At 40.7% G+C, this 13,706-nt stretch overlaps 1 protein-coding gene across 3 annotated transcripts in view; it reads left to right on the top strand.

The window, feature by feature from the left end:
• The window catches only part of tbc1d14 (TBC1 domain family, member 14), a 39,180-nt gene that overhangs the window by 3,328 nt on the left and 22,146 nt on the right, over positions 1-13,706 (top strand). For 2 of the 3 annotated variants that reach the window (XM_042401516.1, XM_042401517.1), the window contains exons 3-4: positions 293-1,076; positions 10,825-10,948. In XM_042401516.1, the coding sequence (XP_042257450.1) occupies positions 293-1,076; positions 10,825-10,948 (908 nt within the window). Of the gene's footprint in view, positions 1-292; positions 1,077-5,019; positions 5,271-10,824; positions 10,949-13,706 lie in introns of those variants that run through there. The other variant, XM_042401518.1, reaches the window with a different exon arrangement.

Raw genomic sequence — 13,706 nt, 5'->3', positions numbered from 1 at the left:
TTAGAGAAAAACAACTTCAATGCATAAAAGATACCATCAATAACATATGTATACTTGTTTTTTTGTTAAAGTGAGGGAGGTTGGTTGATCTCCCTTGGCAGGTCAGTCCACAGTTTAGGGGCCTTGATGGATAAAAAGGTTGAACAGGTTACACAGAACATGTTAATTTATTAACCAAGATAAATTTCCTCAATGAGGAACTTTTACTTTGTTTTAGTAAGTTAAATGTTGGTCAATAAAAACCAATTGTAAAAAAGTATTAAAATCAAATAGAGTCTGATATTGTTTCCAGGTGTGTCTGGAGGAGCCATAGTGGAGAATGGCTCTGTAGTGAGAGACCCGACTGCCTCTGACCTCCATGATCACACCAACCACCACTGCCATGAACCCAGCACAACCCAGCAGAGTAAACCCGTCCTGCCCAGTTACAAGCCATCCTGCTCGTCCACCCCCATCTACTACAGCAGCCCCCAGAAATTGTACTCAGACCTGGACCAGGATAGCCACAGCTTGACTTCACAGGACTCAGGTATCCCAACTCTGGAGATCAACCCTCCAGAGCCCATCCTCCACGGCAACCAGCGCCCGGGCGACGCAGGCCTCGTCCTGGCCTCTAGTCATGACTCACCCGCCACGTTACCTCTGGATGATGATCCCTCTGATGGCAACGCCATCCGCAAGTCCTCCACCTTCCCCCGCAGCGGCTATGACTCCATCCGCCTCTTCAGCCCCGCCCTCAGATTATCCGCCACCATGGGCATAGGTGTCGGGGGCGGAGCCTTAAACCGCAGTGATGACATCTCTGTGTGCAGCGTGTCTAGCATGAGCACTGAGCTGTCGGTGTCCAATGAAGACATCTTGGACTTCACCGTCACATCTGACTCGAGTGCCATCGTCACCTTGGAGACGGACGACAGCGGCACCGCTCACTTCTCAGACGTCACACTGTCGTCGTCACCTGGAAACCCCAGAGACTTCTGGAGTCCTGTACACATGCATCCGGGGGCAGGTGGCATGCAACAGGGGGAAGATGGCAGGCAAAAGAAACTGGGACCTCTAGCCAGCTTGTTCACCAGGTAAGTTCAGCTTCAGTAGGGATTAGAATATGTTTTACCTGAGCACTCTTCAGATAAGTCATATTTTACAAGGGTTGTTTTAGTTTAAGTGCAACTAGAAATGTAAGTGCGTCCAACTTGAAACAAATGTTCCCATCATCTTAGTAATTGTAACTAAAAGTAGTGTTTTTAGCCATGCTAGCAGCGTGGCTCTGAGTACGGCAAAGCTGTTTGTTTGGTCAGTCGGTCTGTTGTTTCTGCCAGGCTGAATATCTCAACGACTACTAGATGTATTGGCATGAAATTTTTTATAGACATTCATGATTCCAAGAGGATGAATCTTAATGACTTTGATGATCCCTTGACTTTTTATGTATCTCCACCAGCAGGTCAAGTTTGCACCCTTTCTCTGAAGTATCTCATAATTAGTTTTCTCTGCACATTCCATTATCTAGATATAACAATACAAATCTCAGTAGTTAGTTCATCAGTCATTTTTTTTGTATAAAAACATTGATTCTGTTACATATGTTGTTCTGGCTGTGAGTGTCCAGACTTCATGCTGCTTTAGAGGCTCTCTCAGAACTATAATTTTGCAGTTTGCACTCTTCGTTGAAGGCCCTATCACAGTCTTACAGAAGTGGCATTGCTCAAGGTCGCTTTACAAACCTCGCTTAGCCAAGACATCCCTCTTGACCTCTCCACCAGCGCTAACGTAATACAGCTCAACCAGAACATGACCCGCTGCTCCGCTCAACTTGGAACATTAGGTTAGTGAAGTTTTAAAGCTATATATGTTGTTGCTGCAGTATCACATCAGTAAACTGGCTAAGACCCAAAGCAATAACAGGAAGATTAATGACTACGAGACCAACGCACAAGCACACTTGATTAAATCTGGTTGATAAAACCAAGGTGATTTATGCTTTCAAAGAACAACTGTTTGGCCATTACACATCAGAGGTTACACATCATGTTCCAGTACCCCACATCCCACCATCAGCATCTCAGCAGAGGAAAGAAAACTATGCAGCACTACAGATTTTCAGATGCTGTAATGTGTTATTTCCTAATTCTATGTGTGTAAGACTGAGGGTGGGGTGTTCCTTCCCCTTAAATGGGTACATGTAGCTATGTTACAGACAGAGCAGCTGGAGGAAACATGCACAATCATTAAGTGCATTTCTTAATTCATTTCTCTCTAGGGATGTCAATGGTTAACTGTTAATTGGTTAACCGCTGAGAATATTTTTGACTGGTTACGCTTGTTGGTCTTTAGGTTAATTTGCATACACAAAGCACAAATGGCTTGACAATTACATGTTCACAACATCAGATCTTCTTTTTGAACGGCTGAAGTACCGACTTCTACACAGAGTGTTGCATTATGGGTTTTTTGTAGCATTAATGTTGCTAGGCTAGCAAGAGTCTTAAAGTCTATTCATAGTGAGTGTGTTGGAGTCAGTCAGCCCTGAAAGTGTTTTGTTAGTCCAGTTTAACCTGCAGGAGTTGCTGAAGGCTCGTGTAACGTGTTTTTCTGCCACAGAGGAAATAAATCCCTACATCCCTATTTCTCTCTTTTTGTTTTTAATTTGTTCTTTTGTTCTCTAAACCAGGCTAGTCTCATTTAAAGAAATCCATTCTTAGATACTCTTGTTAGGCGACACTAGTCTCTGATGTTCAGCAGTTTCTTTTAGGCCTGCAACAAAGATTCATCTGTCATTTATTTTCTCAATTAACTGATTAGTGAAAACATAAGATGCAACCTAAATGTCTTGTTTTGTCCCGACAAACAGTTCACAATCCAACATACAATTTACTGTCATAGAGGACTAAAGAAACCAGAAAATATTCACATTTAAGAAGCTGGAACCAGCATTTTCTGTTAGCAAAATGACTTTGAAAAAACTATTACTACCAAAATAGTTGCAGATTCATTTTCAGTCAATCGACTTATTGATGAATAAAGTGGAGGGTACGTTAGGAAAACCTTGTTTAATTTTGAGTGTCTCTTACACAACCTTTTTATTTTGAAGAAACTTTAAAAAAGTCATAGTCAGGAGAGCGTTGTCGAGATAAACGAGGCATTGCAGAAACGAAAAAAGAAACCAAGCCACATCAACATTTTACAAAGCTAATTACTGTCACACAGAACTTTTTAAAGAAACTTTACGCACACTAAAAAGCAAACTGTTTGAGTAGCAAGCTACTAGGTCAAAGGTCAACCAATTGATCTTGATCAAATAAAGCCAGCATGTCTGTTGAGTTGCCATAAGATCCTTCATCAGCAGTTTCCACTTGCTGCAAGACTTCTCTCAGCATTCATTTACATACAAGAGTCGTGCTGTTTGCTGTGTTGATGAGAGATGCTGACTGATGAGTTTTTAGTAAAAGCATACATTGAAAATTCAGTGAAGTTAGTTTGAAATTCCTGGAAGTTTCACACTCTAAGCCTGGATCACATATAATCATTAAAAAAAATCACCAAGCAGGCCTTTCATTTCCTCTCACTGCTCACTGCCACATTCCTCTTTCTGCTGAAGCCCTGTGTCGCCTTTGAACGCACAGGGAAGTGGATTTTATAGCACCTAGTCTTTTTTTTCGTTGTTGTTGTACCAGGCAGCTCATTCCTTCCTCAGCTGTAACCTGACACCTGCTTTGTTGTTTAATGACACGTGTGTGTGTGTGTGTGTGTGTATATATGCGTGAGTGAGTGTGTGAGGTTCAAGGTTTGAAGACCTACAGAGTGTTTTTAAACCTTGAAGCCTGTAGTTATAATATCACAAAGCTGAATGATGCATTAATTGTCTCTAATTCTCTGTCATTATCAATATTTGGAACTTTAATGGCCGGTAACAGAAAGCTTGCTAGTGCTGATAAGATAACTGATAACATTAATGCTGCAAGAGCAAAAAACGTGATCAAGGTAATAAAGCAGATTAACCAGTTTATTTTTCCATCATCAATACAGTTTTTATGTGTGTTTACACAAGAAATGTTACTTTTACCGGCATTCTTCTTTCTTTCTAACTACTAATAATCATATTCTTCTAAATATTTATGATGCTAACTTTCCTTCATGGAAACAATAATTACATTTTCTCATTTATTAGAATATAATATTTCAGCCACTTATATATTTAGCACTCTTATATTCCAGCGATGAAAAGTTGGGCTGTAACTACTGCATTTATTTTAATCATCAATTAATTGATCAATTGTTTGTTTTATGAAATATCAGAACATAGTGACAAATGCTAATTATCAGTATCCCAGAGCTGAAGGTGACATCTCCAAATGTGTGTCCAAAACCACCAAATTAAAATGTATTGTCATAAAAGACCAAATATTCACATTTGAAAAGTTATTACTAGTGAATTTGGGGCATTTTTGCTTAAAAAAACACAATGAATCAAAATTGTTGTATTTATTTATTGACCAGGTGTCTCAGTTGTAATCAAAACAACATTTATCTTTCAGTTTCAGTAATGATATTACTGTCAATAATAGTAATTGAGTCAGTTTCTGTCAATTTATTCCAGTGGATTTAGATGTATTGGTGGTCAGAGTGGATTTGTTTGGTCCCTCAATGGTGGTCAGTGGGGTGGTGGGGTCATGTGATATAGTGACACTGATGCATTCCTTCTATCATGATTGATTTTCTTCACCATTTGTCACCCTCGTCAACTGAAGTTTAGTTAAAAAATGAACAAGGTTTGGTGTTTTTTTAGATCAAATATAACAACTAGATTTATGATGCATCATACCAGTGCCTCCCTTGACCTCCCACCCCGCCCCTCCCTTTTCTTTCAAGTTATCTCTCTCACATGGAGAAGTTTCTCATTGCCTCTGTGCCCTTCAGACTCCTGACAGGCTTCCTCACACTCAGTCCTCCCCTCCCATTTGTGAAGTCAACACTCTCCCTGAGGAGGCGGGGACGCTGAGGAGCAGCCCGTTCCTTCACAATCTCACTCTGCCTGAACTTAGTGGCTGTGTGAGACTCTCCGTAACTCAAAATATGGGATCTACAGGCCTGGATATCCACTGAAGGAGAGCTTTGACTTCACTTTTTTGCTCTCCTTTGTTTACTCTTAACTTCTTTGAAAGCTCAGCCTCCAGCAGCCTGCTTCTCTGTGGTTTTTGTGGAGGATTTTGATTCAGTGTTTTGTGGTGACAGAGCAGGATGGCAACCCCATCACTTCTGTACATTGACAGGTAGGACAACACAAATTAGCAGATGTTTGACATTTCTGCCACTTTGGCCTATTGCTGTTCATTTCTGTCTGTGTTTTGTATGCATGTATGTTTTGTAAGCAGCAGAGATTTGATCAGCTGTTGAATAATGTGGCCTTTGTGCCCTGCTGCCCGTTTTCTGGTGGACTCAACACACTCCTTGGATTCAGTATGTTCTGAAAGACTGTTGTAAAAGACAGCCTGAAGCTGCCAACTGATGTCTTTATGATGGCAAAGACTCGATGTACTCTACTCTCTCTTCTTGCACCAGCTTGTTTGGTATTTCCGTGCCAGGTGTCCTCATTGTTAGTTTAAGCATATGAGCCACAGGGACACCTTATCACCCTATTCGCACACATCAAGACTGAACACTGAAGACTGTGTTGTGAAATCCTAAAATTCTTGTGAGACCTGACTACAACCAGTGCAGTGCAAAGCCTCAGTTCCAATGCAACACAAACAAACACCCCTGCCAGTCCTGTTGGACCCTCTGTGTTCCACTTGAGCAGCCTACCGTAGCCGCAGCCATTCAGCTGTCACGTTGAGGCACATTTGGCCCGGACTGAATGCAAATCAAGTTCCTACTTTGTGGACATTTGTTGGGTGGTGTACAGGAGAGCTGAAAGCATGATGCTCTGTTGAACTGTACAGAAAAATCTGATGTATGAAGTGATGAGGCTTTGCTTTGTAAACGTGTCCTCTGCGGGTCACTCTGTGCAGCATTGTTTTATGGTGGCTCAGAGGGTTACTCAAGTTCAACATTCCCTCCGCAGTTCAAAGCCTGGTTACACTTCACAATTTCCGTCTGTGCTTAGCTCTGCTTTGCTGATATTTTGGGATGATGTGAGTTTAAAAAAAAAAAAAAAAAATCAAAAATGAATCCATCTCTGACTCTTATGTTACAAATTTGTACATTAGTATTGTAGAGTTCATGAATAATGCAGGGGTCGAGTGTGAAAGTTGATGTTTGAAGTTGTTGTTTGAAAATAGAATTCTAAACTCAAAGTCCACATGCAGCTTTCTACAGTGTCTCACAGTCTCATCAGCAGATGAGGTCTGCTCAGTCGTCGTCACGTGACCTAAGTATGGAACTTCAGGTCATATTCAGATGAGAAATGATCATGTCTACATGCTGATGGAGACAGTGAAAAAGAGCCCAGAAAAAAACAAATAGTAAGGTGACAAGTTTTTTTTTATCAATTCATTTGTATTGCTAAAACTTTTGTTTCTATTATCACTTCTCTTTAGATCAGATTTCAATATTTTTCACTCTTCCTCGTGAAGTAAAAGCTGATGTTTTCTCCCTCTTGCTTTGTCCGGGTGGAGTTGGGTTACTTTGGCCCTGTTCACACACCTGGCATTAACACGCGTCTTTGGTGATCCAATCAAAAGTGGACAGCTCTAAGTACTTCTGTTCACACCTGGCATTAGAATGCGTCTTCACATGCGTCTCGAGTGACCACTTGTGATTGGATCTCACTTCCCCGGTCTATATGCAAATAAACATGTACATCATTTCCGTTTGCAGTGCGGTAGAGACTCTCACACTGAGCTGAAATGAAACCAGTGCACATAAATTATGTAAACAACGTAAATAAACTGTCTCTATTGCCTTTTGCTGTCATTTATGGTTGCACTAGGTTTCTCTGGAGGTGGGGGGGGGGGGGGGGGGGGACTTGTTAACTCTGAGTGAGTGAGTGAAAGTACAGGCTATAGCAGATACTAGGGATGTGCAGAGATCCCAGTATTTGTATCTGTATTTGTTGAGGCAGCAAAATTATTTGTATCTGTATTTGTATTCGAATAAAAGCGGAAAGAGGCTTAAAAATCCTGTTTTTGTTTTTATGACACTTTTAATTTTAGAAAATTAAAGTCACATCAGGTCTTGAACTGGAGTCTCCCAGATCATTGACGACTGCGCTGATTACTGAGCTAAAACTTTACTCATCGCCTCATTACAGACAGACCTCTACCTAGTTATACACCCATAACACAGAGACAGCACACTGAGTAATGTGTAGGGAGGAACTTCAAAGGCAATTATTGCTTTGCATTTTTCATTTATTGCCTATTTTTTACAACCTAATTTTGTGGAAAGGAGAAGGGGAACAACAGGTTATGGAGAGTCCCTTGGGAGCACTTTGCTTGTGTCAATAGCTCAGCTTTATCTCTGGGGAACTAACCTTCAACAAATATTCGTATAAAACCTACTATCTGTGCTTTGCCGAATAATGTATTTGTATTCGGGCACACCCCTAGCAGATACCTAATGAAACCATACAAGTACAAATCTTAATTGCATGCAGAGGATGTCAGTTGAGTAGGCAGTCCTTCAGTGTGGACCAGGACACATTCCGGTACAGACTGCCAAAAGAATATAGCCATATGCGGCCCAGACCACCTCCGAATGTAGTCTGAGCGATCGGATCTCAATGCGTCTTGGGAGCACTCACACCTGTACTTACAGCTGTCCACTTGTGATTGGATCACCCAAGACACGTTTTAACAGCAGGTGTGAACAGGGCCTTTGATTACAATAGATACTGTGTAGATACTATGTTGCTCTACAGGTGTCTGACGCCTCATGTCAAGAACTTGTTACAAAACGGATGGTTGCTTGTCTCCTTTTCAGTGTTATTGCTGCGCTGTTCGGGAAAATAGTTGAAGATAAGCACAGATGTCGCTGCCAGAGCACTGTCACTGCAGTGTTGCATGTGTGCTCGCAGTCTGTGAGAATACAACATAAATGTGCTGGCATTTAATGTCAGTCAACTTCCTTTTTAAAAACTCGAGTCACCCTCAGAATGAGGAAATGCCTTCCACTTCATACATTATCTTTGTGTACAACAGTATCAGTAAGCAGTGTGGAAAATATGCAGAAATGACGTGAGACGTGTTTCTTTCATAGAGGAACAAACGTGAGATGTTACCTGGGTAAAAAAAAGGTAATAATGTAAAACTGGTGTGCTGACTCATCCAGTGTCAGAATGACTATGAACATGCCTTTCGTGAAATTCAGTAAAGCTTACATTAGATTTGGTCCAGGTTAAGTTGACTTGTCATGGATTACTCATGAAATAGTTGTAGAAACAGACAGAAAAGACCAGGTTGTGTCCTCATGGAGCTGAAACCGGCCAAAACTGCCCAGAGAAACTGTTAAGTGTGACATAATGAAATGTGGTTAATGTTTATCTGTTGTTCATCGTCATGGCAGTATGTGAACAGCTGCTCAGGATGTTCGACTTTGACCAATCACACAGGAAAGGACTTACGCTTTTGTCTCTTAGTCGGTTATTACTTAATCAGCTCGTCTTGGTCAATACCTTGCATGCATAAAGCTCATGGACTATTTTATACTCCTGATAATGGATTCTATGAAATACACTTGCTAAAGACGTAAAAACTTTTCTCTTTGGCCGTTAATGCATGTAGCAACACTTCCTTTAGGCAAGGTAGTTCCCTGTAAAAGTTATTCACAGCTGCAACGTTCAGCACAGTTGTAATATTGTTTACAAAATGCTTTTACAGATTTTTGAATGTTCAAGCCAGTGGTATCTTTGCATTGTGTCTTATTGACCGTGTCCTTATAACAATAATGCTGTGCCTCTCTTAATAACCCTGAAGCTACACCGCAAGCATAACAGAAGCAGGATCTGCTGCTGATTTGCAATGTTAATCAACGAGCATTCATGCAACACAGGCAACATATACTGCAAGGGGAAGCACCTTAGAGGCAGTGTTGCTCATTTAAATACTCTGGATTCATATATTTTGTTGACTTTGTTCCACAAATTACCTTGTAAACTTTACTGCACATATCAGCAAGGCCATGATATCAAATTCTAGGGTTAGAGGACGGTCTGTACAGATAATTTATGTATTAAGAGTAATTGTTACTGTTGCACTATTCATTCTAATGAATGTTCTCAATTCATAAGCTGATGAAGTTCTTCAGGCTTCTGCATTTATTAGCAAGCATCCTTCTCTACATGCTTATTGATTGATTATAATATAAGGCTTTTTTCTTGACTTTCAAAGTATAACTGTAGCCAAGAGGCCTAGTGGTTAACACATTTAACCACAACTACATGGTTAAATGGGCTTTGCTCCAGGTCATGCCCCGCCCCATCTTCCCCTATGTCTGTATCTCTGCTGTCACTACAAAATAAAGGCAAAATGCAAAAAAAACCAACATATACTTTCAGAGTAATTGTAACAATTATTACATTTTCTTCATTGTTTTCTAGTCCTGTGTTTTGCTGTGGTTGTATATATCACCAAAAGTCTTTCTGGGCCTGAGGGCATCAAGTAACCTGCAGTTTCACTGTGGTCTAGTCACCTAAATGGTCTCACAGCCTGGTGCTATTACTGTGGGATTGATGCAGATAGTTCTTTAATGAGCAATACTGTCTGACCTGGTGGCTGCATTATGGAGCACTGACCAGAAAACAGCGTCACATAATGGTCGTCATTATGGATAACTGATGGATGGATCGTGTGAAATAAAATTTGCACGAGTTGTTGGTTGTCTTGATGACGGGCCTGCAGCTGACACGGACATTATCAGCTACCAGTCTCCCTGCAGCTTGTAGCTGTGTCTGCTCACTGTTTGACAGCCTGTTTCCTGTCATCACCGCCCTGAAAGCAACCCAGAGGCATCAGGTCAGGCTGTACAGCAGTCCGTCCACACTGTTCATGCGGTGTCAATACAACTTGTAGAGCTCAAATCCTTATTAATGTTAAATATAGCAAATATTGATTGATTGATGTGTCAAAATCATTAGATCAGACAGCCTCTCGATATGATTGAACCTTGACAAACAGCAGGACATGGACTCTTTGATATTATGTCACCTTGCCTGGCTTTTTCATGTGACCACTTTATTCATGTCTTTTCACAGCTAGGCTCTATTCAGGCTTTTAATTAAAGCCCCCGTGAACAGCTCTGTGACAAGGCTGCACTGATGGGTGAATGAAAGGAATAGCTTACTAAATGGTACAGTGCACCCGGCTGAAAGAGGAAGGCTTTTCAGCAGCTTTGCATCTGGTATTTAAACAGCAGGTGAATAAAAGCTAAACATGCCATGCACATTGCTCTCTATTTCATTAATTTGAAGTGGAAATACACAACAGATGATTATATTCTTTAAAGAAAGTAGCAAAGATGCTTTTTTATTTTCATTTGTATTTTAGAAACCATAAAGCTAGATTAAGTCTGCATGTAGTATGCTAGTGGGATCTGTTTCTAGTTTTATTAGTCCTGCCCGCCAGCTCACGTGATGTAAGATAGGTTGTTAAAATGCTCCCTGGGCGGCTTGTGCAGCTTTGTTCTTAAATCCACAGATTCCTTTTGTGAGCTTATCTCAGTAGTGCACTGGTATTGAGAACATACACTTACGGAGCTCTGGGGGCCCCAACAGTGACCCGGTAAAGATTGCAATCACAGCTTGTGTTCCACTTTTTGCTCTGTTACAATCTCCTAATTTATTTATCCTCCAGCCTAACACCCCCCCTCTCTATATGTCCTCTGTCTCAGGAGCCTGTTCACCAGGAAAGTGAAGGACGGCCGGCCGGCGGAGCAGAGGGATCCAGGGTGGAAGCTGTTTGGGAAAGTCCCACTGCGTGAAGGACCCATCAGGGACCCTAAGAGAATACAAAAGGTAGAATCTTGATTTTTGGGATCACATCATTGTCACATGACAAATGAGGAACCAACCTCCTCATTAACTACATTTACACATACAAGACACAAGGGTTAGTGTGAGGAATGAGATCACACGTTCACACACACTTCAGTGATCTGATTACATGTGATCAGATCTTCCCTGCCCTCTACCATATTTTTGGAAAATGATGTTCACCGCCTGATTATCAGGCCATTTTGTCCAACTTCATTCTGCAGTCTAACATTGTTTTCATGTTTGCTGATAACAAGCTGTCAAACAGAAAACAGCTGATATTGACATTTACTTTCCAAAGTCATTTACAGTTGACAAGGACGCAGCAGGAGAAGTTAGCCCTTTTTACTATGACTGAAGAAACAGAAGATTCATTATTTCTGTAAATGGACTTGACACCACTTGTAAAGTTGCATCAGTCTCATCCGTACTCATCTTAGCCAGCCAATGAGCACAGTGCCAGTCATATTTGAATGTTACAAAATCAAATCAAAAGTCTTTGTCATGCACATTTGCACATAAAAAATGTTAAGTTTCAGAAATCAGGTAATTCCTGAAAGCTCAAACGTTCCAGGTGATTTCCTTGCATTTCTTCAAATCCCTTAAGATTTAGACTTAACTGTTGTTTGATGTAGTTTAACTCCAGTGTTCAGAATTTTAAACAAAAGCACTGAAAACCTTAAAATCAGACACTGCTGCCTCAAGCATCTTGTTTGCCACACATGTGCAGCTCCTCTCAGCAGTGTTTATGTCCTATCCTTGATTAGACAATAGGTTTGTTTGCCTCACAGACCATGTGTTTGGTTTTCTGTGTATTATGTTTGAGCCTCCCACAGAGGACATGGCCTTCCTGACTTTGATACAACAGAGGAGTTCATCCCCTCACTGTGTATAAAAGAGATTTTTATTTCAACATAAGAGAGTACTTGAAAGCATTAATAATGAAATTAGGTGAATGTCTGCATTTTTGGTCCCTTGGTTGATTTATTAGGATTGGTACAATGTGAAATTATTAGGTGTATCAAGATACTGAAAGAGAATCCAACAGTAAACTTTTGTGTCACTTTCTCATATATAAAAGTACTTTACATTCTACTTAGTTACATTTGAATAAAGTCAGGAGTTTTTTGATTCACTTGTCTACCTTTCTAAATAGACTACTAACATGTTGGTTCAGCAACAAGCCATACACATGTGACTGTCGTATGAATTTATCTGGCCTTGGCAAAGCCTGCCAGCTATGGTTTGTGTTGCTGCAGTGGATCCTGCGGCTGCAGGGTCAGGCGAAATGTACAGCTGCTCAACACACATTCAAAACATCTGCACTATGTTCACAAACTGCATCGTAAACCGCAGCATTAGCCTTGTGATGCAGGCTTCAACTTGCTTTTAGATAGATGGACAGATGTGTAGTGAACTGAACAGATACATTGAACCTATTGAACCATAGTTTCATGAATCTACCACAGTCATTAGTTGTCTTTTAAACAGAGGTGTTATGCTAGCTTTGTTTTTTTATTTTTTTGGTTTGGAGTTGATTCATTTCAGTGCTAGATAGTATCAGACTGACTCCTTCTCAGGACAGGACTCTGTCATGTAACAACTCTGTGGACCCCAACTTTAAAAAAGGTCTAAAGTATGAAGAACATAGTGTAACTGAATACAATATGTTCCGAGTATTGTTGACTACTGGGAGCACAATGCCCCGAGCAGCTACACTCCCCATCAGTGACATTTAGGTTCTGTAGCTATTTTTAGCCAAAGCCACATGCAGAAAAGCAAACAACCATTCACTGGTTTTTAAACAGTCCTTAGAAACTTAAAGGGAAGGACGGTGCTCAGGTTGACCCAGCAAATATTTGACCTGAACCATTTATACACAGGGAGTGTATACAGAGGCATGGTTTCTTGTATTTGTTAGCATGTAGGAAATTGCAATATTTACACAAAAGGCAATTAGACCTGTAGTACTTGGTCAGTAGTAGTTATTAAAACACACAAAAACTCCTATTAAATGAATTATGTGATGAGTCAGACTCGTGTCTTCTGTGTGTTCACTTGGATTTATTAGACATCCTGAATGATTTGATGTGGATTGAAAAAAATATAATGTCGGGAAGTAGCGATGCCCTTTTCACGTCAGACACTTTGACTGTCAAAGCAGGAAAAGCACAGGTGGAATCATCAATATTAATGACGACTGCATTCAGTTTAGGTGAGCCAGTTCCAGGACTCTAGTATTGTGTATGCTTACTCACTGACATGACTTACTGGGACAATTAATGGAATGGATGTACACCTGTGCTTTTCTTGCTTTGACAAGTTCAAATGTTCTATGACATTACTAATTTAGAACTACAGTTCCCAGGTGAGTTAGCATGGCAGAGCTATTTTCTCAATCATGTAACAAGCTAGAAATTCAAAATATCAAGGTCTTTGAGAGCGCTTAGGTAACCAGCTGGTGACTGAACACTCTGGTAATTTCCCACTGCTATTCAGAAGGCAGACAACAAAGTGTCTCAGAACCAATTAAAGAGCACAACGGCTCTCTACTTGTAAAATAAACCACTGAACAGGATGGCAACATGGAATTAGAACCTGCACTAGCCTGTTATTGTGCTAGCATTTACCAGCGAAGAGCCCCCTCTCCTGTGCACTTTGAAGCCTGGTTGAAAGGCCTGTTAATGTGCAGTTCTTTCAGTTTACATATCAGCCCTTAAACATGTCATACACTGGCTCT

This window comes from Thunnus maccoyii, chromosome 22, assembly GCF_910596095.1.
Source record: "Thunnus maccoyii chromosome 22, fThuMac1.1, whole genome shotgun sequence".
NCBI classification, from domain to species: Eukaryota; Metazoa; Chordata; class Actinopteri; order Scombriformes; family Scombridae; genus Thunnus; species Thunnus maccoyii.
This window is presented reverse-complemented; position numbering and strand designations above follow the sequence as displayed.